The sequence below is a fragment of the Aethalodelphis obliquidens genome, unplaced genomic scaffold (genome assembly GCF_003676395.1).
Source record: "Aethalodelphis obliquidens isolate GAN/ISIS:26980383/991018 unplaced genomic scaffold, ASM367639v1 scaffold55, whole genome shotgun sequence".
NCBI lineage: Eukaryota > Metazoa > Chordata > Mammalia > Artiodactyla > Delphinidae > Aethalodelphis > Aethalodelphis obliquidens.
This window is the reverse complement of record NW_020837999.1, coordinates 6,878,393-6,904,042: the sequence shown is the minus strand read 5'-3', so window position 1 is coordinate 6,904,042 and position 25,650 is coordinate 6,878,393. Positions and strand designations below refer to the sequence as shown.

At 37.4% G+C, this 25,650-nt stretch overlaps 1 protein-coding gene across 7 annotated transcripts in view; it reads right to left on the bottom strand.

Annotated features, from left to right (window-relative positions):
- RC3H1 (ring finger and CCCH-type domains 1) overlaps positions 1-25,650 on the bottom strand; it is a 105,940-nt gene that overhangs the window by 62,365 nt on the left and 17,925 nt on the right. For all 7 annotated transcript variants that reach the window (XM_027086278.1, XM_027086277.1, XM_027086276.1 and 4 more), the window contains exons 2-3: positions 11,574-11,947; positions 38-158 (exon numbers count right to left, since the gene is read on the bottom strand). In XM_027086278.1, coding sequence (XP_026942079.1) covers positions 38-158; positions 11,574-11,804 — 352 coding nt within the window. In that variant the 5' untranslated portion in view covers positions 11,805-11,947. The remainder of the gene's footprint in view (positions 1-37; positions 159-11,573; positions 11,948-25,650) is intronic.

Here is a 25,650-nt window from a genome sequence, read left to right as displayed (position 1 = left end):
AACACGTGCTCAGCATGGATAATTTCATCTGATTTACCTCTAGCACTGCTGAGTGGTTTCAGGTACAGTGCTAATTCTTCTACACACTTCTTGGCTTCCTCATAATGCTTTGTATCTTCAACCCCACTACACAAAGTAATGGGCTGCTGTTCAGGAACCTAGAGGTAAAAAAAAGGTGTGTTTGAGTGCTCACTAATTAATTATAATCAAATGTTTTATTGAGTATGTTTTATGCACTCCTATTCTAACACTGGTAACATCAAAACTCCCATTAAATTTACTGAATTCTTTCAAAAGATCTTTTATATACATACACACAAAATTACTGCATTTTTAAATTTTTGTTTTGTTTCTGTAACAGCTTTATTGAGATATAACTTGCATATCATGTAATTGACCCATTTAAGGTATATAATTCAATGACTTTAAATACATTCTCAGTTATACAACCATCACAATTTTAGAACATTTTCATAGCCCCCCCAAAAGAACCCCAGAGTCACCCCTGCCATATTTCCTCCCAAACCCCTCCAGCCATAGGAAAAAACTAATCTATTTTCTGTCTCTACGGATTTGCCTATTTTGGACATTTTATATAAACAGAATCATATAATAACTTCCAAAGTAGCTGTACCATTTTGCATTCCCACCAGCAATAAATGAGAGTCTCTCTTGCTTCCCATCCTCACCAGTATTTCGTGCTGTCAATGTTTTGAATTTTAGCTATTCTAATTTATGTGTAGTGGTAGCTCACTGTTGCTGTTGTTTTCACAATTTTTAAAGATTATATTCTATTTATAGTTACTATAAAATGTTGGCTATATTCCCCTTGTTGTACAATATATCCTTGTAGCTCATTTATTTTATACATAGTAGTTTGTACCTCTGATTGTTGTTTTAATCTGCAATTCTTTAATGACAAACAATGCTGAGCAAGCTTTTATTTGCTCATTTGCCACCTGCATATCTTCTTTGGTGAAGTGTCCAGATCTTTGCCCATTTAAAAACCATGTTCTTTTAATAACTGAGTTGTAAGGGTTCTTAGATACAAGTTTCTTACAGATATATGATTTACTATTATTTTCTCCCATTCTGTCGGTTGTTCTCTCACTCTCTTGACAGTGTCTTTTGAAGCACTAAGTTTTTTGTTTTGTTTTGGCCGTACTACATGGCTTGTGGGATCTTAGTTCCCCAACCAGAAACTGAACCCAGGCCCTCAGCAATGAAAGCGCAGAGTCCTAACCAATGGACTGCCAGGAAATTCCCTGAAACACTAAGTTTTAAATTTTGATTTAGTTTGATTTATCTTTTGTTCCTTGTGCTTCTGGTGTCATAGCTAAAAAAATACTGCCTAGGGACTTCCCTGGTGGTTCAGTGGTTAAGACTCCATGCTCCCAATGTAGGGGTCCCGGGTTCAATCTCTGGACAGGGAACTAGATCCTACATGCATGCCACAACTAAGGAGCCCACGTGCCACAACTAAGGAGCCTGTGTGCCACAACAAAGGAGCCAGTGAGCTGCAATTAAGGAGCCCTCGAGCTGCAACTAAAGAAACCCTCTTGCCGCAACTAAGACCTGGCACAACCAAATAAATAAATAAACAAAAAAAACACTGCCTACTCCAAGGTCACAAAGATTTATGCAAATATTTTGTTTTAAGAGTTCTGCAGTTTTAGCTCTTACTTTTAGCCTTTGATCTATTTTGATTTAATTTCTGTATATGGTGTGAGGTAGTGGTCCAAATTCAATCTTTTGCATTTGGATATCCAGTTTGCTCAGCGCCATTAGTTGGAAAGACTGTCCTTTCCCCATTGAATGGTTTCGGCAATCTTGTAAAAAGTCATTTGACCATATATATGGGTGTATTTCTGGACTCTCTATTCTATTCCATTGATCTAAATGCCAATCTTTATGCCAGCAGCACACTGTCTTGATCACTAGAGTTTTGCAGTTTCAAAATCAGGAAGTGTGATTCCTTCAAATTTGTTCTGCTTTTAAGACTGTTTTGGCTATTTAGGGTCCCCTGTGAGTCCATATAAATTTTAGGATGGGTTTTTCTATTTCTTCAAAAAACATCATTGGGATTTTGAAAAAGCTTACATTGAATCTGTTGATTGCTTTGGGTAGTACTGTCATCTTAGTAATATTAACTCTGTGAACAGGTGATGTCTTTCCATTTATTTATGTCTTCTTTAACTTCTTTAAGCAATGTTTTATTTTCAATGTACAAGTCTTTCACCTCCTTTGCTAAATTTATTCCTAAGTCTTTTATTCTTTTTGATGCTACTGTAAGTGAAATTATTTTCTTAATTTCCTTTTGGATTGTTCATTGTTAGTGTACAGAAATGAAACCGATTTTTGCATGTTAACTTTGTATCCTGCAACTTTGTTTAATTCATTTATTACTTCTAACAGTTTTTTAATGGAGATCTGTGGGGTTAAAATAATGGCTATTATGGATTAAAATGTCCTATCCTCAAATTTCATAAACATTAGTTGTTACAGTTAAGACATGACAAGGTCTTACTCATTTTGTAGAAAAAGAATTAGTTCATCCTTAGACAACTTTATGAGGAAAAGTAAGTCTTGGTTATTTGTTATTAAAATATTATATTACTAAAATTGTTATCCCCTAATAAGTCTATTTTAAAAACATTTCCAAAATGTCATAATGGAATTTTCAAAACAAAAAGAGAAATGATTATGAAATGAAAACTTAAGTACAGGAAGAGAAGAAAAACAAATGCAATTTCCCTCTGACAAATATTAATATTTTGTAGTATTGGCGACATCATCAAGATAGATTTGTAAATAAAGTAAGTTTTCCTTTTTTTTTGGCTGCACCATGTGCATGCAGGATCCTAGTTTCCCAACCAAGGACTGAACTACTCCCCCCGCAGTAGAAGCACAGAGTCCCAACCACGGGACCGCCAGGGAAGTCCCAGTAAGTTTTCCTTTTGAATAAGCTGTTCTAAAACTGCTCTCTTTATCTCCTACATACATAATATCAACCTTCCCTACTTTTTATCAACTTATAGGAAGACTAATCTAGCAAATATTAGTGGTATTAATATAAATATTAATGTCCAAAGTTCCAGTATATTTATTTAGAAAATGATTTATGGTAAACATATGATACTTTAGACTCACACTATGCAAATTAACAGTGAGGGGTTGTTTAAGTGAATCATACCTAACTCTGAAAAGCCTACTTCCCTTGGCTTTGTGAAACCTTCTGAAGATACTATTGATCTCTACCTTGAGAATACTGACACAAAACTTTCAGAGTATTACCTTCAGAATTACTAGAGTAACTTTTATATTTAGATACTTAGAGGTATTTGCTTCCACTCTAGACAAATGGTTCCCAAAGGCTGTGTTCTATAGTTTTCGTCACTTTCTCGATCTTTCATTTCAGTTAGTGTCTACTAAGTAAAATAGTCTGAAGCAGCTTCACTTTTCCTATTAAGTAACATGCAATTATTTTGTGAATAATATTTTCTTCACTATTAAGAAGTTTTTGTGACTTACCTCTTAGGTTTCTCTAATGATCTGATAGCTAAGGCTGTTGAGAAAGTCTGACCACCAGACTGGACGAATGTTACTGTACAGTGACTGAGAAACACTGCACCACCATAACAAATCTCCTTAACGTACTGAGATAAAGGATCTGCACAGTATTGAACAAAATTTTATCTATTTAAATAAAAGACAGGAGGAGCTTCAAGATGGCAGAAGAGTAAGACGTGGAGATCACCTTCCACCCACAAATACATTGGAAATACATCTACATGTGGAACAACTCCTACAGAACACTTACTGAACAATGGCAGAAGAATTCAGACCTCTCAAAAGGCAATAAACTCCCCACGTACCTGGGTAGGGCAAAAGAAAAAACAGAGACAAAAGAATAGGGACGGGACCTGCATCAGTGGGAGGGACTCGTGAAGGAGGAAAGGTTTCCACACACTAGGAAGGCCCTTCATGGGCAGAGACTGCGGGAGGCGGAGTGGGGAAGCTTCGGAGCCGCGGAGGAGAGCACAGCAACAGGGGTGCGGCGGGCAAAGTGGAGAGATTCCCGCACAGAGAATCAGTGCCAACCAGCACTCACCAGCCCAAGAGGCTTGTCTGCTCACCCGCGGGATGGGCGGGGGCTGGGAGCTGAGGCTCCGGCTTCTGGAGGACGGATCCCAGGGAGAGGACTGGGGTTGGCTGCGTGAACACAGCCTGAAGGGGGCTAGGGCACCACAGCAAGCCGGGAGTGTGTCTGGGAAAAGGTCTGGAGCTGCTGAAGAGGCAAGAGACGTTTTCTTGCCTCTTTGTTTCCTGGTGCGCGAGGAGAGGGGATTAAGAGTGCTGCCTAAACGAGCTCCAGAGATGAGCGCAAGCCACGGCTATCAGCGCGGACCCCAGAGATGAGCATGAGACGCTAAGCTTGTGTGCAAGCACAGGTCACTACCCACACCTCCCCTCCCTGGAGCCTGTGCAGCAGGTCACTGCCAGGGACAACTTCCCCCGGAGAACACATGGTGCACCTCAGCATAGTGAAACATCACGCCAGCCTCTGTCACCGCAGGCTCACCCAGCATTCCGTAACCCTGCCCCCGCAGTGAGCCAGAGCCCCCTAATCAGCTGCTACTTTAACCCCATCCTGTCTGGGCGGGGATCAGATGCCCTCAGGCGACCTACACGCAGAGGTGGGGCCACATTCAAAGCTGAATCCCAGGAGCTGTGAGAACAAGAAGAGAAAGGGAAATCTCTCCCAGCAGCCTCAGGAGCAGCGGATTAAATCTCCACAATCAACTTGATGTACCCTGCATCTGTGGAATACCTGAATGAACAACGAATCATACCAACTTGAGGCGGTGGACTTTGGGAGCAACGATATATATATATATTTTTCCCTTTTTCTCTTTTTGTGACTGTGTATGTGTATGCTTCTGTGTGTGATTCTGTCTGTATAACTTTGCTTTTACCATTTGTCCTAGGGTTCTGTCTCTCCATTTATTTATTTTTTTTAAGATGTTCGGGGTAGGAGTTTATTAATTTATTTATTTTTGCTGTTTGGGTCTTCGTTTCTGTGCGAGGGCTTTCTCTAGTTGTGGCAAGCGGGGGCTACTCTTCATCGTGGTGTGTGGGCCTCTCACCATCGCGGCCTCTCTTTTTGCGTAGCACAGGCTCCAAACGCGCAGGCTCGGTAGTTGTGGCTCACGGGCCAAGTTGCTGCGCGGCATGTGGGATCCTCCCAGACCAGGGCTCGAACCCGTGTACCCTGCATTAGCAGGCAGATTCTCAACCACTGCGCCACCAGGGAAGCCCCATTTTTTTTTTTTTTTAAGTATAATTTTTAGTGCTTGTTATCATTGGTGGATTTGTTTTGGGTTTGGTTGCTCTCTTTTTTTTTTTTCTATTTCTTAAATTTTTTTTTTATTTTTAATAATTATTTTCTATTTTAATAACTTTATTTTCCTCCCTCTATCCCTCCCTTCCTCCCTCCCTCCCTCCCTTTCTTTCTCCCTTTTACTCTGAGCCACGTGGATGACAGGGTCTTGGTGCTCCGGCCGGGCGTCAGGCCTGTACCTCTGAGGTGGGAGAGCTGAGTTCAGGACATTGGTCCACCAGAGACCTCCCAGCTTCACGTAATATCAAATGGCAAAAATCTCCCAGAGATCTCCAACTCAACGCCAAGACCCAGCTCCACTCAATGACCAGCAAGCTACAGTGCTGAACACCCTATGCCAAACAACTAGCAAGACAGGAACACAACCCCACCCATCAGCAAAGAGGCTGCCTAAAATCATAATAAGGTCACAGACACCACAAAACACACCACCAGACGCAGACCTGACCACCAGAAAGACAAAATCCAGCCTCATCCACCAGAACACAGGCACTAGTCCCCTCCACCAGGAAGCCTACACAACCCACTGAACGAATCATAGCCACTGGGGGTAGACACCAAAAACAACGGGAACTACAAACCTGGGGCCTGCGAAAAAGAGACCCCAAACACAGTAAGTGAAGCAAAAGGAGAAGACAGAGAAACACACAGCAGATGAAGGAGCAAGGTAAAAACCGACCAGACCAAACAAATGAAGAGGAAATAGGCAGTCTACCTGAAAAAGAATTCAGAGTAATGACAGTAAAGATGATCCAAAATCTTGGAAATAGAATGGAGAAAATACAAGAAACATTTAACAAGAACCTAGAAGAACTAAGGAGCAAACAAACAATGATGAACACCACAATAAATGAAATTAAAAATTCTCTGGAAGGAATCAATAGAATAACTGAGGCAGAAGAACAGATAACTAACTTGGAAGAGAAAATAGTGGAAATAACTACTGCAGAACAGAATAAAGAAAAAAGAATGAAAATGATTGAGAACAGTCTCAGAGACATCTGGGACAACATTAAAGGCACCAACATTCGAATTCTAGGGGTCCCAGAAGGAGAAGAGAAAAAGAAAAGGACTGAAAAAGTATTTGAAGAGATTACAGTTGAAAACTTCCGTAATATGGGAAAGGAAATAGTTAATCAAGTCCAGGAGGCGCAGAGAGTCCCATAAAGGATAAATCCAAGGAGAGACAGGCCAAGACACACATTAATCAAACTACCAAAAATTAAATACAAAGAAAAAATATTAAAAGCAGGAAGGGAAAAACAACAAATAACATACAATGGAATCCCAATAAAGTTAGCTAATACTTCAGCAGAAACTCTGCAAGCCAGAGGGACTAGAAGGACATATTTAAAGTGATGAAAGGGAAAAACCTACAACCAAGATTACTCTACCCAGCAAGATCCTCGTTCAGATTCGACAGAGAAATTAAAACCTTTACAGACAAGCAAAAGCTAAGAGAGTTCAGCACCACGAAACCAGCTTTAAAACAAATGCTAAAGGAACTTCTCTAGGCAGGAAACACAAGAAAAGGAAAAGATCCACGAAAACAAACCCAAAACAATTAAGAAAATGGTAATAGGAACACACACATTGATAATTACCTTCAATGTAAATGGATTAAATGCTCCAACCAAAAGACATAGACTGGCTGAATGAATACATTAAGAAAATGGTAATAGGAACACACATATTGATAATTACCTTCAATGTAAATGGATTAAATGCTCCAACCAAAAGACATAGACTGGCTGAATGGATACAAAAACAAGACCCATATATATGTGTCTACAAGAGACCCATTTCAGACCTAGGGACACATACAGACTGAAAGTGAGGGGACGGAAAAAGTTATTCCATGCAAATGGAAATCAAAAGAAAGCTGGGGCTTCCCTGGTGGCACAGTGGTTGAGAGTCCGCCTGCAGATGCAGGGGACATGGGTTCATGCCCCGGTCCAGGAAGATCCCACATGCCGCGGAGCGGCTGGGCCCGTGAGCCATGGGTACTGAGCCTGTGCATCCGGAGCCTGTGCTCTGCAATGCGAGAGGCCACAACAGTGAGAGGCCCACGTACCACAAAAAACAAACCAAAAAAAGCTGGAGTAGCAATTCTCATATCAGACAAAATAGACTTTAAAACAAAGACTATTACAAGAGACAAAGAAGAACACTACATAATGATCAAGGGATCGATCCAAGAAGAAGATAGAACAACTGTATATATATATGCACCCAACATAGGAGCACCTCAATACATAAGGCAAATACTAACAGCCATAAATGGGGAAATCGACAGTAACACAATCATAGTAGGGGACTTTACCACTCCTGTTTCACCGATGGACACATCATCCAAAATGAAAATAAATAAGGAAACACAAGTTTTAAATGAGACATTAAACAAGATGGACTTAATTGATATTTATAGGACATTCCATCCAAAAACAACAGAATACACTTTCTTCTCAAGCACTCATGGAACATTCTCCAGGATAGATCATATCTTGGGTCACAAACCAAGTCTTGGTAAATTTAACAAAACTGAAATCATATCAAGTATCTTTTCTGACCACAATGCTATGAGACTAGATATTACAGGAAAAAAATCTGTAAAAAAATACAAACACATGGAGGCTAAACAGTACACTACCTAATAACCAAGAGATCACTGAAGAAATCAAAGAGGAAACAAAAAAATACCTAGAAACAAATGACTATGAAAACACGATGACCCAAAACCTGTGAGAGGCAGCAAAAGCAGCTCTAAGAGGGAAGTTTATAGCAATACAATCCTGCCTTAAGAAACAAGAAACATCTCAAATAAACAACCTAACCTTACACCTAAAGCAATTAGAGAAAGAAGAACAAAAAACCCCCAGAGTTAGCAAAAGGAAAGAAATCATAAAGTTCAGATCAGCAATAAATGAAAAAGGAATGAAAGAAACAAGAGCAAACATCAATAAAACTAAAAGCTCATCCTCTGAGAAGATAAACAAAATTGATAAACCATTAGCCAGACTTACCAAGAAAAAAATGCAGAACACTCAAATCAATAGAATTAGAAATGAAAAAGGAGAAGTAACAACTGACACTGAAGAAATACAAAGGATCATGAGAGATTACTACAAGCAACTATATGTCAATAAAATGGATAACCTGGAAGAAATGGACAAATTGTTAGAAAAGCATAACCTCCTGAGACTGAACCAGGAAGAAATAGAAAATATAAACAGACCAATCACAAGCACTGGAATTGAAACTGTGATTAAAAATCTTCCAACAAACAAAAGCCCAGGACCAGATGGCTTTTTAGGTGAGTTATATCAAACATTTAGAGACGAGCTAACACCTATCCTTCTCAAACTCTTCCAAAGTATAGCAGAGGGAGGAACACTCCCAAACTCATTCTAAGAGGCCACCATCACTCTGATACCAAAACAAGACAAATATGTCACAAAGAAAGAAAACTACAGGCCAATATCACTGATGAACATAGATGCAAAAATCCTCAACAAAATAGTAGTAAGCAGAATCCAACAGCACATTAAAAGGATCACACACCATGATCAAGTGGGGTTTATCCCAGGAATGCAAGGATTCTTCAGTATATGCAAATCAATCAATGTGATACACCATATTAACAAACTGAAGAATAAGAACCATATGACCATCTCAATAGATGCAGAAAAAGCTACTGACAAAATTCAACACCCATTTATGAAAAAACCCTCCAGAAAGTAGGCATAGAGGGAACTTACCTAAACATAATAAAGGCCATATATGACAAACCCACAGCCAACATCGTCCTCAATGGTGAAAATCTGAAACCATTTCCACTAAGATCAGGAACAAGACAAGGTTGCCCACTCTCACGACTATTAATCAACATAGTTTTGGAATTTTTAGCCACAGCAATCAGAGAAGAAAAGGAAATGAAAGGAATCCAAATCGGAAAAGAAGAAGTAAAGCTGTCACTGTGTGCAGATAACATGATACTATACATAGAGAATCCTAAAGATGCCGCCAGGAAACTACTAGAGGTAATCAATGAATTCGGTAAAGTAGCAGGATACAAAATTAATGCACAGAAATCTCTTGCATTCCTATACACTAATGATGAAAAATCTGAAAGTGAAATCAAGAAAACACTCCCATTTACCAATGCAACAAAAAGAATAAAATATCTAGGAATAAACCTACCTAAGGAGACAAAAGACCTGTATGCAGAAAACTATAAGACACTGATGAAAGAAATTAAAGATGATACCAATAGATGGAGAGATATTCCATGTTCTTGGATTGGAAGAATCAATATTGTGAAAATGACTATACTACCCAAAGCAATCTACAGATTCAATGCAATTCCTATCAAACTACTACTGGCATTTTTCACGGAACTAGAACAAAAAATTTCACAATTTGTATGGAAAAACAAAAGACCCTGAATAGCCAAAGCAATATTGAGAACAAAAAACGGAGCTGGAGGAATCAGGCTCCCTGCCTTCAGACAATACTACAAAGCTACAGTAATCAAGACAGTATGGTACTGGCATAAAAACAGAAATACAGATCAGTGGAACAGGACAGAAAGCCCAGAGATAAACCCATGCACATATGTTCACCTTCTTTTTGATAAAGGAGAAAAGAATATACAATGGAGAAAAGACTGCCTCTTCAATAAGTGGTGCTGGGAAAACTGGACAGCTACATGTGAAAGAATGAACACTCCCTAACACTATACACAAAAACAAACTCAAAATGGATTAAAGACCTAAATGTAAGGCCAGACACTATAAAACTCTTAGAGGAAAACAAAGGCAGAACACTTTATAACATAAATCACAGCAAGATCCTTTTTGACCCACCTACTAGAAAAATGGAAATAAAAACAAAAATAAACAAATGGGACCTAATGAAACTTAAAAGCTTTTGCACAGCAAAGGAAACCATAAACAAGACGAAAAAACAACCCTCAGAATGGGAGAAGATATTTGCAAATGAAGCAACTGACAAAGGATTAATCTCCAAAACTTACAAGCAGCTCACGAAGCTCAACATCAAAAAGTCAAACAACCCAATCCAAAAATGGGCAGAAGACCTAAATAGACATTTCTCCAAAGAAGATATACAGATTGCCAACAAACACATGAAAGAATGCTCAACATCATTAATCATTAGAGAAATGCAAATCAAAACTACCATTGAGATATCATCTCACACCAGTCAGAATGGCCATGATCAAAAAATCTACAAACAGTAAATGCTGGAGAGGGTGTGGAGAAAAGGGAACCCTCTTGCACTGTTGGTGGGAATGTAAATTGATACAGCCACTACAGAGAACAGTATGGAAGTTCCTTAAAAAACTAAAAATAGAACTACCATACGACCTAGCAATTCCACTACTGGGCATATACCCTGAGAAAACCATAATTCAAAAAGATACATGTACCACAATGTTCATTGCAGTGTTATTTACAATAGCCAGGACATGGAACCAACCTAAGTGTCCTTCGAAAGATGAATGGATAAAGAAGATGTGGCACATATATACAATGGAATATTACTCAGCCATAAAAAGAAACGAAACTGAGTTATTTGTAGTGAGGTGGATGGACCTAGAGTCTGTCATACACAGTGAAGTAAGTCAGAAAGAGAAAAACAAATACCGTATGCACATATATATGGAATGTAAGAAAATTTGTTTAAAAACATTGTCAGGAAGAACCTAGGGGCAGGACAGGAATAAAGACGGAGACCTACTACAGAATGAACTTGAGGGGGGACAGGGAAGGGTAAGCTGGGACAAAGTGAGAGAGTGGCATGGACATATATACACTACCATATGTAAAACCAATAGCTAGCAGGAAGCAGCCGCATAGCACAGGGAGATCAGCTCAGTGCTTTGTGACCACCTGGGGGGGCGGATAGGGAGGATGGGAGGGAGGGAGATGCAAGAGGGAAGAGATATGTTGATATATGTATATGTATAGCTGATTCACTTTGTTATAAAGCAGAAACTAACACACCACTGTAAAGCAATTATACTCCAATAAAGATGTTAAAAAAACAAAACAAAAACAGAATGCAATATTACCAGATCTTAACAAGTTTCCCTCGGGAGGAAAAAACACACATACAGAAATTTAAAAGGATAACAAATTACTCAACTTACCTGAGCACCCACTAGCTGCAGCAATGCTGAGTTTACTGGGAGGAGTTCAATGTCTGTATTGATAGTGGTCTGGTCAAACGGGCAAGCCTTGCGGTGGAGTTTGTTCAGGCACATCTTGCAGACAGTATGGCCACAACCCAAACTGATGGGCTTTCGAATTGTTTCGTCGAAAGTCTGAGTGCAAATTGGGCAGGAGAGGAAATCCGTCCACTGTGGAGCTTGTACAGGCATTGTTTCTGGAGTTACAATTCACTCACACACACAAAATCTAAAGCAAAGATTCCACTGGAATCAAAATCTTTGAAAAAAGTTTATCTTTTCTTTTTTTTAAATATCTTCTGTAAATACAGTCAGCACATAGTGTGAAATATTACCTGAAAAACAAAGAAAAAAAAATGAGCATCTTCCTTTTCAATTAAACTGTACATTCTCACCTTACTACCTATAAGATTTTATGCCACATTTATATCAACATAGTCCACCTCTTTGCATTTTTACAAAGTGAGAGCCATAATAAAACATCTAGTCTTATCCCCTTATTTTAGAGATGGGGAGTAGACCCCAAAAAGAGGAGATAACTAGCTGAGGGTGACAAGTTAGTAATAAAGTTAGATCCAAGATGTAAGTCTCTCAAGTTTATCTAAGTCTATGATTGTTTTATATTTTAAAATTAGCCTTTTTAAGATAGCTAATAATATTCTGATCTGAACATGTTAGTATGTTCAGCTGTGAAAATTTATCAAGCTTTACACTTAGGCGTATGCATTTTGGTGTATGTTACACCCTAATAAAGAGTCTTAAAAAAATTGGCCTAAAATAAAATCTACCTTAATACTTTATCATCAAATTTAGTGTGGGTTAATGAGATAAAAAGAAACCATGGGGTTCTTTTTAAGGTTTATTTATTTATTTATTTGCAGTACGTGGGCCTCTCACTGTTGTAGCCTCTCCCATCGCGGAGCACAGGCTCCAGACGCGCAGGTTCAACAGCCATGGCTCACGGGCCCGGCCGCTCAGCACGTGGGATCTTCCCGGACCGGGGCACGAACCCGCGTCCCCTGCATCGGCAGGCGGACACTCAACCACTGTGCCACCAGGGAAGCCCTAAGGTTTATTTTTAAGAGTTTTATTTACTGGTAAAGATCTTTTAAGCCTCTGTTACAGCTTATACTTGTTGCTACAGTATGTTGTTTTAGAACACAGTGAAAAGTATTTACTTCAAAAGATTTTCTAAATTCCCAAATTTAAGAATGATAGGTCAATACAGTTAACCAGAACACATATACAGTCAAATTTCACTGTCTACCCTCTCCTTTTGGTAGGGGATAAAAACCAAATCACAAAACTTATCACCTGCATCTAACAGAAATTTTCTTTACATACAAAACCTAATCTGAAGTTTCTAGCACACATCTTAAACAATACCTGCAGTACTTACTCTAACTGTAGCTTCTAAAAATGAGAACTGGTGTACAGAATAAAGTAACATAGTGTTACAAGTTCTTAACGATTTGATTATGCTCAGCAGAGACTGCTTACAAAGATGGAAACAAAAATGTCACTTAAGCTGTAATTATTAGAAAAGTAAATTATCTACACATTTTACTCTTCGAGCATTACATTTAATTAATGTTTTATTGAAGTAACTCAACCTTAAATGCAAGCCCATTATTGAGAGAACAATTTCTATTAGGTATGCTAAAAATTTTATCCATTCATTCAACAAATATTTACTAAGCACTACTACTACTGTGTGCCAGACTCTGAATTGTTAGGGAAATAGTGAAACAGCATACTCATAGTATCTGCCTTCTGAGTAACCTCAGCTTTGTCTGGGTTTCTGCCAAGTGTGCTACCAGATAAATGGACAGTGGAAAAAAAATTTAAGAACCTAAACAGTTACCAAGTTAATTTCACATTTAGGATCTAAAATTAAAGTTATCTGAGTATATGTCCAAATCGCCCTTGCAATAATAAAAAAGTGAATAAAGAAATTGCCCACATTTTGATTTCTATAATGTTTTAATTATAAATAATTTAAATAAAATGCATCTGCAAACAGAATGAGTAGCTACAAGTATGTTTATATCAAATTATTACTTAATGAGACTATCATCCAGAGTGCTAAAAAAGAAAATACAGTATCTAATCACTCAACTGTATAGTCAAATGCTACAATTACAATTGTACATGGGGTTGCAGAATGTTCCAAAATAAAGGAAAAAAAGTGTTTGAAAGACAATATTCAGAACGAGGACTGGATATTAGTCAGAAATGTTTGCTGAAGTTGATTAAGTTGATAAAGTGTCATCCATACGAACTTTTCTATAGATTAGCATGGCAGTTTAAAATAATGCTTACAGGGGGCGTCCCTGATGGCGCAGTGGTGGAGAGTCCGCCTGCCGATGCGGGGGACACGGGTTCGTGCCCCGGTCCGGGAGGCTCCCACATGCCGCGGAGCGGCTGGGCCCGTGAGCCATGGACGCTGAGCCTGCGCGTCGGGAGCCTGCGCGTCCGGAGCCTGCGCGTCCGGAGCCTGTGCTCCGCAAGGAGAGAGGCCATAGCAGCGAGAGGCCCGCGTACCGCAAAGAAAAAAAAAAAAAAAGCCTACAAAGAATCTGATCTTAAGTTAACCTTTACTTCAGTTGAGTTAATGGTTCTTTCCTTTTTACCAGTATGGCCTTGTAGAGCACTTAAAATTTGTTAATTAATCATAAAACAAAGTTAAAACACAGCACTTTATTTCCTTAAACACTATAAAATTACAGAAACCCCAAAGAGCAGAAAATATAAACGTTTTATTGCACAATCATTATAATTTTTACTATTTATACAGCTCACTGCTTTACATAGAACAAAATTATAAAAGGTAGGTAACTACTGTTATCCCATTTTACAGATACAGTCGACCCCTGAACAACATGGGTTTTAATAGCAAGGGTCCACTTATGCACGAATTTTTTTTTCAATAGTAAATACTACAGTACTACATGATCTGCAGTCGGCTGAATCCTTGGATGTGGAAGTGCAGATGAGGAGGAACCGCATATACGGAGAACCGATTATAAATTATACACAGATTTTCAACTGAGCGGAGGGCCAGCACCCCTAACCCCCGTGTTCAACTGTCAACTCCATGAGAAATGGACGTTTAGTGAGGCTGAATAAGCTAAAAAGAAATAGAGATGCAATATTAACCCAGACAGTCTGGCTCAAAACCCGAACGCTTAACCATATCGCCACCCACAGATTAAAGGTTAAAAAAGGAAGAATTACTTGCAGGTTCATTCAAAAACCAATGTCACAAAAATGAAATTTTAAAAAATTTTAAATTTTTTTGAAAGTTAAAAAGGAAAAGACCAGTGTCACAAAGCTGCTAATAGCTATTTTTTAAAAAATATTTATTTATTTATTTGGCTGTGTTGGATCTTAGTTGCAGCACACGGGATCTTCGCTGTGGCATGCAGGATCTTTCGTTGTGGTACACGGGCTACAGAGTGTGCAAGCTCAGTAGTTGTGGCATGTGGGCTCCTAAGATGTGGTATGTGGGTTTAACTGCCCCGCAGCATGTGGAATCTTAGTTCCCGACCAGGGATTGAACCTGCATCTCTTGCATTCTAAGGTGGATTCTTAACCACTGGACCATCAAGGAAGTCCCCTAATAGCTATTTATTGACTTCACAGTAATTTCGTTCTTCTGGCAGACAACCCTGTTGACAAATCTAATGATTAGGTCATTGTTCTAATCTTACTTGTCTTCTCAACAGATATGAAACATGACTATTCCCTCCTTCTTGAAAGTGTCGATGAACCACACTCCCCTCATCCTTGCCAACTCACTGGCTTATTGTTTTTGATCTCTTAAACTCCTAAATGCTGAAGTGAGTTATCAGGGTTCTATCTTGAGTTTCCTTTTCTCATCATTCTCCAGTTAAAAATCTTGAAATGGCTTCCTATTACACTGAGAATAAAATTTGGATATTATATTCTGGTTTACAAAGCCGTAAATGATAAGACCTGTAATTCTCTCTCCAACTTCAGTTTCTAACACTTGTCTCCATCACTCCACTATCCTTCAGCTACTCACGTGAAACTTGTTCCTATCTTAGGATATTAGTACTAGCTAGTCTCTCTGTCTAATCTTTGAATTCAAGGCCATTCTTTATCATTCAGACGTCACCAAAAATTTCAACTCCTCAGAACTCCCTGACCACTTAAAACACTAAAATAATCTCTTAAGTCACTCTCTAGTCCATCACTGTACTTAAATTCTCTACAAAACAGTTCTACCATCTATAAATTATACTTTCTTATATTTTTATTTGTTTACTCAATGTCTATCTTATATTAGAATGTAGACTTCATGAGGACAGAGACCTAATCTGCCTTGTTCACTATGAAAGCTATAGCTTGTTTCTCACTACAATTTAGGCACAGTAAAAATTTTGCATTTCATTTCAAAGAGTTCAGAGACCTGTGAAAATCTATTCATAGATCTCTTGGGTATTTAAAGACTCCAGGTTAAGAAAGTCTAACCTACATTAGTGTTTCATGAATCTTAGAATTACAGCAAGTATTTGGAGATTTACTACATATCCAGCACAGTAGAATACAGAAAACAGGCAGAAAATATGGTCAACATCAGTTTTACAGACTTAAAATACCTCACTGCTCTCCCACGTGATTTCAGATCAGTGCTGTTATAACAAATTTTCCAAATTATTCTGTCATAACAAGAACTATTTAAAACAGAATCCTAAATCATTGATAAAAGATACCTTAGAGAACATCTAGTTCTAGCCTAATTTTTCAAGATGAGGTAACTAACATTTATTTTTATCTCTATCAGTAGTAAGTGTTATTAAGCTTTTTCAAACACCTCTTTTCATTTAATCTTTAAAACCCAAAGAAGTTGGAATCATTTTCCTTCTTCTCACAGAGAAATAAAATAACATTCAGAGAATTTGTCCACGGTCATACAGGTAGTAAGTGGCAAAGTCAAAACACATCAACTTCAGTCCAGTACTTGACATTCAAGTCTATGCACTTTCCACTATACCAACTTGACATGGAGGATACCAAAGACAAGTAAAAGAGCTTCACTCAAAGTCATACAGCTTAATAATGGCAGAGCCAGGATCAGAAAGTTTCCTGAATCCTACTTTTAGTATCCCCTGCTCCCCCACTGGATTACGTTGAACATAAAGCCATCACTGAATATCTGAAAGATTAAAAAATATCATTGCATATTAAAACTACAGTTAACAATATCTGGCACAGATTAAGGTATCCATCAACCTTGGAAATGCTACATAAAGCTGTTTATATACAACATGCTCATTCTTCTAGGAATAAGATCCATGACTTATCAGATTCTTAAAGATGTGTTTTGTTTGGAGAGGGAGGGGAAGGGAAGATAAGAATCACTGATCCAGGCATATTGAAATAAAATAACTGTTGAAAACTTAAGAATATAGAAAAAATAAAAGCAATAATTTATAAGAACATATATTTTCTCTGTATTTACACCACAATCTCATCAGACTCTTAAAAAAAGGTTAAGTAATATATGATCACGTGGGTCAAAAATAATTTTAATAATTACAGTGAAATATCTCCCTCCCAGGGCTGTCTCCCACCTCTCTAGTCCTCATTCCCACCCCACCTCCACAGATAAGCCATTATACTTTCCTTTTAGTTTCTTTATCCAAATTGGTTGATTTACAAATATATATTAAGTGGCAAAAAAGGATTTTAATGCTACTATTTACAACTCTTCTTTTTCTTCATTAAACCAGTTTTTCTGAGAAATTATACCCAGAAATCTTTTTTCCATTCCCAGTAAAAATTAAACATTAGCTACTTGCAAAAAAATTTTTATTGGTCTTTATTACATGCCCAGTATTGGAGATAAAAAATAGTTAGCAAATCATTCCAAGTCTGCATGGGGCTAACATTATTTCCTTCATTAGCTACACAAACAATAATGATACAACTAAATAACATGACTGCAAGTTATGGTAAATGATATGCAGGTAAGGGACAGGGAGATATAAGCACATTTAACTGAGATAATCTAACCAAATGGGGGTGAGGTTGTGGGTAGGGTATTGCTTCCCTGCAGAAGTGATATTTATGTTAAGATTTGAAGACAAAGGCTGAATAAAAGTTATGGAAAGAATAATACGTAATATGTGTATGTAGATTTTAGGTAAAGGAAAAGCATAACCACAGGTTCTGAGACTAGACAGAATATAATACAATTGGGGAGCTTGAAAAAAACCAAAGCAACAGGGAAGCCAGAAACAAAACAAAACAAAACAAAATAAACAGAGAGCAAAAGAGAAAGATATGAGATGAGACTAAAGAATTAGAAGGAACCAAAAACTACAGGATCTTTTAACTCATAGTTTGGTATTTGGTCATAATGTGAAGAGTAATGTGAAGGCACTGAAGAGGCAGGAGGTGACCCACTTTACTGTTTCTAATACAGGGTATGCCTATACTATGAAAACATATGGAATAATTAAAAAGAGAATTAGTTAAGCATGTAGAAACGTTAAGTAAAAGCAAAACTTTAAGACCAATAAATACGATGTCATTTGTGTTAGGGAAAAAAATCCTATGTATTAGTCTTGGTATTAATGAATATAAATGGATGAAGAAAAAGGTCTGGAAAGATACCTAACAAACTTAACAGCAGTTACACAGTTGGGCAACTTACAAAATGTATATAATCACGAATTACTTATATAAGTGCAAAAAATTTGAAAGAATGAAAATAAGAGAAGAGCACATTTAGAACACAATTTAGGCTCTAAGATAAATTACTATAAGGCTATTCAAAATATTTTTCCTTATAAAATTGACCTTTTACAAATTTGGACAGCCAAATCATCAAAACTTATTTCTTTTTAAAATTAATTAAAAACGCTTTAATAACTTTTCTAGAATTTATGTTTCAAAGAACTAGTATAATTTATTACTTTTATGTATCATTTCCATCTGTATTAACCTAGTAAAATGAAGTATAGAGTTCTAACCTCTTAAATTTTCCAGTAAAATAGTTCTTAGAGATATATAACAAACTTGATAGAGTTAACATTCAGAATCAGCACCCATATCGTCACTAAAAATATAAGCATTCGTCTAACCATAAAGATAGGTTTGAGAGACTAAGGGGAAAATAGTATTTTAAAAGTTTGATTTCGCCTAGGAAAGTTGATGGTTAAGAACAGTAAGTCGCTCTTTGATGATTCTATTTCAATCATCAAAGTCATAAACCAAAGATTTTTTAAAGACTACAAAGTGTCATCAATTGTAGTTATTAGGTCTAAGAAGAATTTCCACTTCCTCATTCTTTAAACATCTTTCTCCAAAGTCATCTTTCCAAACATTCTCCAAGCTTCTCAAAGACAGTTGTTCAACCACAAAACATATCTAAACCACACAGGACATATGGCTTTGTGGATGTAATAAACAAACATTCTTTCAGTCAAGAGTAAACATATGAGATAAAATTACTAAATACCAACATTCAGATTCTTTAAACTTCTTCAGAGCAAGGTTTTGTCAAAAAAAAAAAAATTCTATTAATTAATGCACATGTGCTCAACGTCTGCAGATAAATAGTTATGTGTTAGGGGTCAGCCCAAATCTAGCTCATTAGGAATAATGCTACTGGAACCTTCCTAATCATAAACAGAGCATGAATGATGAATCCTCTTTATGTCTTAAAAAATCCAAGACTGACTCTGCTGTTCAGTGTTCAGAGCAATGGTTAACTTTCCCATTAGTTTACCATAAGGTCTACTCTCCTATGTAAATGACAACAATTAGTGATCTTACTGTTCATAATTCATAATAGATAATTCAGAATACACACAAATTAAATAGCAATCAGTCCAACCTTGAAGAAAGCCCAAATTAAAAAAATATAACTTCCCCCCAAAAATATACATTTTTACACCAGTAGGTGGGTGCATAGACAGCATTTAAAAGGTTGTTTTATTTGCCTTCTTCATGTCATTGATAGGAGCTACAATACAGAATCTGACATTTGACATTTTACTACGTCATCCCAACTTCTAAGTTCTGATTAAAACTCAAAAGAAAAATCTCTATACTTTTATGTTAATAAAATTAATCAATATGATCATTAGACTTTTTTCAGAGCTTATTTCTTTTTTACAAAGAAATAAGATCTTATCAGAGTAAGAAAATTATTTCCATGAACAGTAAACAATAAGACCAGTGACTCATTCCACCAGCTAAGTGACTAGTTTGCAGACATCAAACTCTAAGTCTCGTAGCTGCCTTGTAGTTACTCAATTCAAATCCATGCCTCTGCAAAATAACAAACAACTACGTGTTGTGATCCTTAAGGTTTAAGCGTGATTAAACCAATTCCCAAAGAGCTACTACAGACAAAATTATGATGACACGATGCATAACAGAGCTTGGGTTTCTGAAAGTAAATCATGTGTCAGGCCTTATGCTAGGTGTTTTCAGGTGCTTCTCTCATTTAAATGTCTACCACAAATCTAAACCACAATACAAATCACCACCAGTAACCAGTTATTTGTTAAGCACCAACTAGGTGTCAGCACTTTCAGTGCTCTATATACTGTATCTAATTAAGTAAATGTTCACCACAATACTGTAATGTAATTATTATCTCCATTTTAAAGATAAAGAATTCAAAATTCAGAGAATTACCCAAAGACATAAAGCTAGTAAGTGGCAGGACTATGATTCAAACTCAGTCCAGCCTAACTCACAAGCTGGTACTTTTAAATTCTGTAATCTGTGCCACTTACAGGTGAAAGTTAATACTCATTAAGGCAAGGGAGCTTTTAGGGGTGACGGAAATGTTCTAAAATTGAATTGTGTTGATGGTTGCACAATTCTGCAAATTTTCTAAGAATCACTGAACTGTGCACTTAAAATAAGTAAATTTTACAGTATGTAAATTATACTTTAATAAAACTGTTAAATAGTCATTAAACGCTTTTTATAAACTCTTAGTTTTCAAATTTTTAATGTAATTTTTGCGGTGCGCGGGCCTCTCACCGTTGCGGCCCCTCCCGCTGCGGAGCACAGGCTCTGGACGCGCAGGCTCAGCGGCCATGGCTCACAGGCCCAGACACTCCACAGCACGCGGTATCCTCCTTGGACCGGGGCACAAACCCACGTCCCCTGCATCGGCAGGCGGACTCTCAACCACTGTGCCACCAGGGAAGCCCTAATGTAATAATTTAAAAATATAAAGACACCTTTCAGATTGTTCTATGAGCACAGCAATAACCCTACTAAATAAATTATACTTGCTTTGAAGATTTCATTTAAATGTTACAAACTGACATTTTAAAAATTGTTAAAAAGTTATTACTTACCATCTCCTCTATTAAGGTTCATTTTATGTGTCTCTGATTTAGAGGAAGAAATATGAAAATTGAAATTCATCAAGTATCTACTCTGGCCTAGTCACTCCTCTGAGGCATTTTTATACCAATTTTATACCCGTTTTGAGCTTCAGCAGCATTAAATAACTTGCCCAAAGCTAATAAATTTTTGAGCTGAAACTAAAACTCAGTTCTTATGTGAATTTAAAGTGTAAGTTGCCCTGAGTAAGATATTACATCAAACAAACAAAACCTTATTGTCTCTACGAAGAAAATCTTGGATCTCCTTTGATCCCATCCTACCCCATGAGATGCGTTTAACTATTATTTTTGGCCTTAACTTAATTTGCCATTTCTCTGGGACACTTCCATAGCAACCAACAAGCAGGGAAACATCAGAGAAGAGAAAAATATTAACTATCTTGAAAAATAAAGCTAAAAACAGAAAATAAAAACAAAAAGAATAAAAATAAATGAAGGCTTATTATAACACTACTCAGTGTTATAATTCTCAGCAGAGTATTAATTAATTTACAGATGAAACAGTGTGTGATTTTTGGAGGTTCAAGGTTTTTCCAGCAATAATACCCTGTGAAGACCTAATTTTGATTGTAAAAATACTTCTTCCTAAAATAAACGGATTGAATTGTAACCCTATATTGTACACATCATCCTAGATATAAATAACTTAATACACTAATGTCAGTACAAATATTGACAAATACCTGGGACAAGTATAAAGAGAAGGGCTTCTGATTTAGAGGAGGAAACACCTGGAAAATAGAACTTGATAAAGAAGGGTTGAGAAAGCTACAAAGGGCTAATTTAGGTGGCTTACTTTCCTAGTGTTCAGAAAGACAAAAAGAAACACGTCTACCTCCAACCTAATGCCAAATTTAGAAGAAGAAACAGTAAGGAAGAATAAAACCATTCACAGAGAAAATGCCTGATCTGAAGTTGAAACACTGCAAGTGAAGGACAGTTTCTAACTTTGTGTACATAGTTTGAAGCTCCAGGTTTCTCTTCTACATAGCAAAGTTCCACACTGTGTGTAAAATGTACTCCACTGAATAGGACATCAGAGTTATTAAAGAGGTAGTAGAATGAAAAGGCCAGACTCAAAAGCATCATCTTCAAAGGAACTGTGAGGCAGTAGGCAGGGAAAGTGACCTGTTATAGCAAAACATGAAAAGGTTATTTTTTCAGTCTTTGCATTAATATTCTGCTGAATATTACATACACTGCATGTAAATACGTCCTCACCATTTAGCGGTAGTCCAAACATCAAGGACATAATAAGAACTAATAACCAAAATCAGACATTTTGGAATATGCTAAGCATTTTAGTTGATCTGTTATCATGTCAACTGCTTTCAAATTAAATGCAAGTGTCTGAAAATTGTTTTCTTTGTGAAAATTGATCTCTTCTTAATAACAACACTTGCTAAAAAACAATAACACCACCAATAACAATGCATAGGAACTGTTTTGAGCTCTTTCTATGTATTAATTCATTTTACTCTAAAAATTAAATATCCTAAAAAAAAGAAAAAGAAAATAAGCTTAAAAAAAAAGAAAGAAAACTGATGCCTGCTTAATTAAGGCTCTTTTCTAAACCATAAAGATAACTCAGTCCCAATACAAAAGATACATGAATAAAATTTGAAGGCTAGGCCAAATATTTAAACAAGACTTTAAATAGTTTCTCAGGTCACATTTTGAAATCCATCCTCCTGCTAGAATAACGGCTCCTTTTTAAGGAGGAAGTTTGCTCCACCTATCCCCAGAAGTTATCTTGAAACACAATGACAAATCTGATTGGCAAGTCCTCAGTAATCTTGAATGTAGGGGAAAATGGTCACAATTAAAAGAAAACTTAACTTGTCTCATAAATTTATATTTCAGATTGTTAAATACTAATCTATAAAGCTCCTGAGAAATCCAGTGAAACTGAGACATTTTAAGACAGAGGTCCCCAACCCCCAGGCCACAGACTGGTACTGGTCTGTGGCCTGTTAGGAACTGGGCCACACAGCAGGAGGTGAGTGGCAAGCAAGCGAGTGAAGCTTCATCTGTATTTACAGCCACTCCCCATTGCTTGCGTTACCACCTGAGCTCCACCTCCTGTCAGATCAGCAGCAACATTAGATTCTCATAGGAGCACAAACCCTACTGTGAACTGCACACGTGAGAGATCTAGGTTGCACGCTCCTTATGAGAATCTAATGCCTGATGATCTGAGGTGGAGTTGAGATGGTGATGCTAGCGCCGGGGAGCGGCTGCAAATATAGATTATCATTAGCAGAGAGGTCTGACTGTACAGAAACCATAATAAATCAACTGCTTTCAGATTCATATCAAAACACTATCAGAGACTTCCCTGGTGGCGCAGTGGTTAAGGATCTGCCTGCCAATGCAGGGGACACGGGTTCAAGCCCCGGTCCAGGAAGATCCCACATCCCGTGGAACAAGCAAGCCAGTGCGCCACAACTACCGAGCCTGCACTCTAGAGCCTGCGAGTCACAACTACTGAGCCCACGCACCACAACTATTGAAGCCCAGGCACTCTAGGGCCTGTGCTCCGCAACAAGAGAAGCCACCGCAATAAGAAGCCCGTGCACCACAATGAAGAGTAGCCCCCGCTTGCTGCAACTAGAGAAAGCCCACATGCAACATCGAAGACGCAATGCAGCCAAAAAATAAAAATAAATAAATTAAAAAAAATAAAAAACCCTATCAGTGAGTGGCAAGTGAAAACGAGCTCGGGGCTCCCACTGATTCTGCATTATGGTGAGTTGTAAAATTATTTCATTATATATTATAATATAATGATAATAGAAATAAAGTGCACAGTAAATGTAATGTGATTGAACCATCCCAAACCCCCCCCCCCCCCACCCGGTTTGTGGAAAAATTGTCTTCCACGAAACTGGTCCCTGGTGCCAAAAAGATTGGGGACTGCTGTTTTAAGGGACAACACTAATATTCTGTTTTTTCAATGTATCCCAATTTACTAGTTCTTTCCTCACCAGCATGCTTAAATGTTTCTGCAGAGGAGCTAAAAAAACCCAAAAACTAGAAACAAAACCAAAAACATACCACATTTCTATCTCCACCCTGTCTTATTTAATCAAAAAAAAAAAAAAGTCACTCAATCCCTGTCCCTGTTCCTGTCTTCTTCTAGTCTCTATTCTCTTCTTCCACACCTTTCAGTTTGCAAACTATCACTTTATTCCAACCACGATTTTGAAACTATTCTTAACAAGTATATCAACAACCTTCTTATGAAATACAACAGTCACATCTCAGTCCTTATCTCCTTTCTTTCTATACAGCATTTAATAATGCTGACCAGTTACTCCTGCAAATGCTGTCCCTCTGGGGCTTCTATAACAGCACACTGTCCAGGTATTCCACTAATTAACAGGCCACTCCTTACGTGTCCCTGTTGAAGGCTTCTCCTTCTCTGCCCATCCTTGGAATATATGTGGCTCTTCAGAATTCCTTCCTCAATTCTCTTCTCTACAAAATTTCCCTCAGTGACTTCAACTATTTTCAACTTTCGACTACCAACTAGATACTGATGACTTCCAAAAGTTCAAGCCTCTCTTCTGAGTGCCAGGGTCACATAACCAGTTGGCTACTAGTCATCCATGTCCAACTGGGGTCTCAAACCATCTCAACTTTACCAAACTTTTTGTTCCCTATGTTAATGATTGAGTGACTTACCTGTTGACAGAAGCATAGGGAACATCCTTCACTATTCACTTTTCCTCAAACCTGCTCCCCCCCTCAACTAATCAGTCATCATGTCCCATTCATTTTATTTCTTTAATGTTTCTTGAAACCTTCCCATCCATTCCTAAATCCTTACATTAGGCTGCCAACCTCTCTTACCTGGATTACTGTGACAATTTCTTATGTGGTATCCATGTTAAAGGTATCCTCAACAGAGAAAGCCACTACTTGCTAGACTGTAAGTTCCTTAAAATCAGAGAATGTCTTGGGTTTTCTTCCTCTCTTGCTATTTTCTCTATGGTTCTAATACAGAAGAAGCCAGACAATATACATTAGCAAAGCTATCAAGCTGGAATATTTATGTTTTTGCCAATAGAAAGTCAACTGGGCTAACAGAAAGCTGCTAGGGAAGGAACCTAGGGCCTTTCCAAAAGTAACATGCACAGATAAACAAGAATATATAACACAAGAATAACACTATAAACCAACTAGACTTAAAAGACATCCACAGAATGCTCAGTACAACAACAGGAGAATTATTTTCAAGTGCTTACAGAACATTCTCCAAGATAGATCATATGCTAGACCATAAAACAAGTCTCAATAAATTTAAAAGGATTGAAATCATAAACATAAATCATAAACATTATCTCTGCATACAATGGAATGAAATTACAAACAGAAAATAACTTTAACTCACAAATACAGGGAAATTAAACAACATACTGCTAAATAACCAGTAAGTCAAAGAAGAAATCAAAAGGGAAATTAGAAAATACTTTGAAATGAATGAAAATGAAGACACACCATACCAAAACTCATGGGATGCAACCAAAGCAAGGCTTAGATGGATATTTATAGCTTTAACTGTTTATATTAAAAAAGAAGAAAGTCTCAAATCAATAATCTTACTTTCCACCTTAAGCACTGGGGAA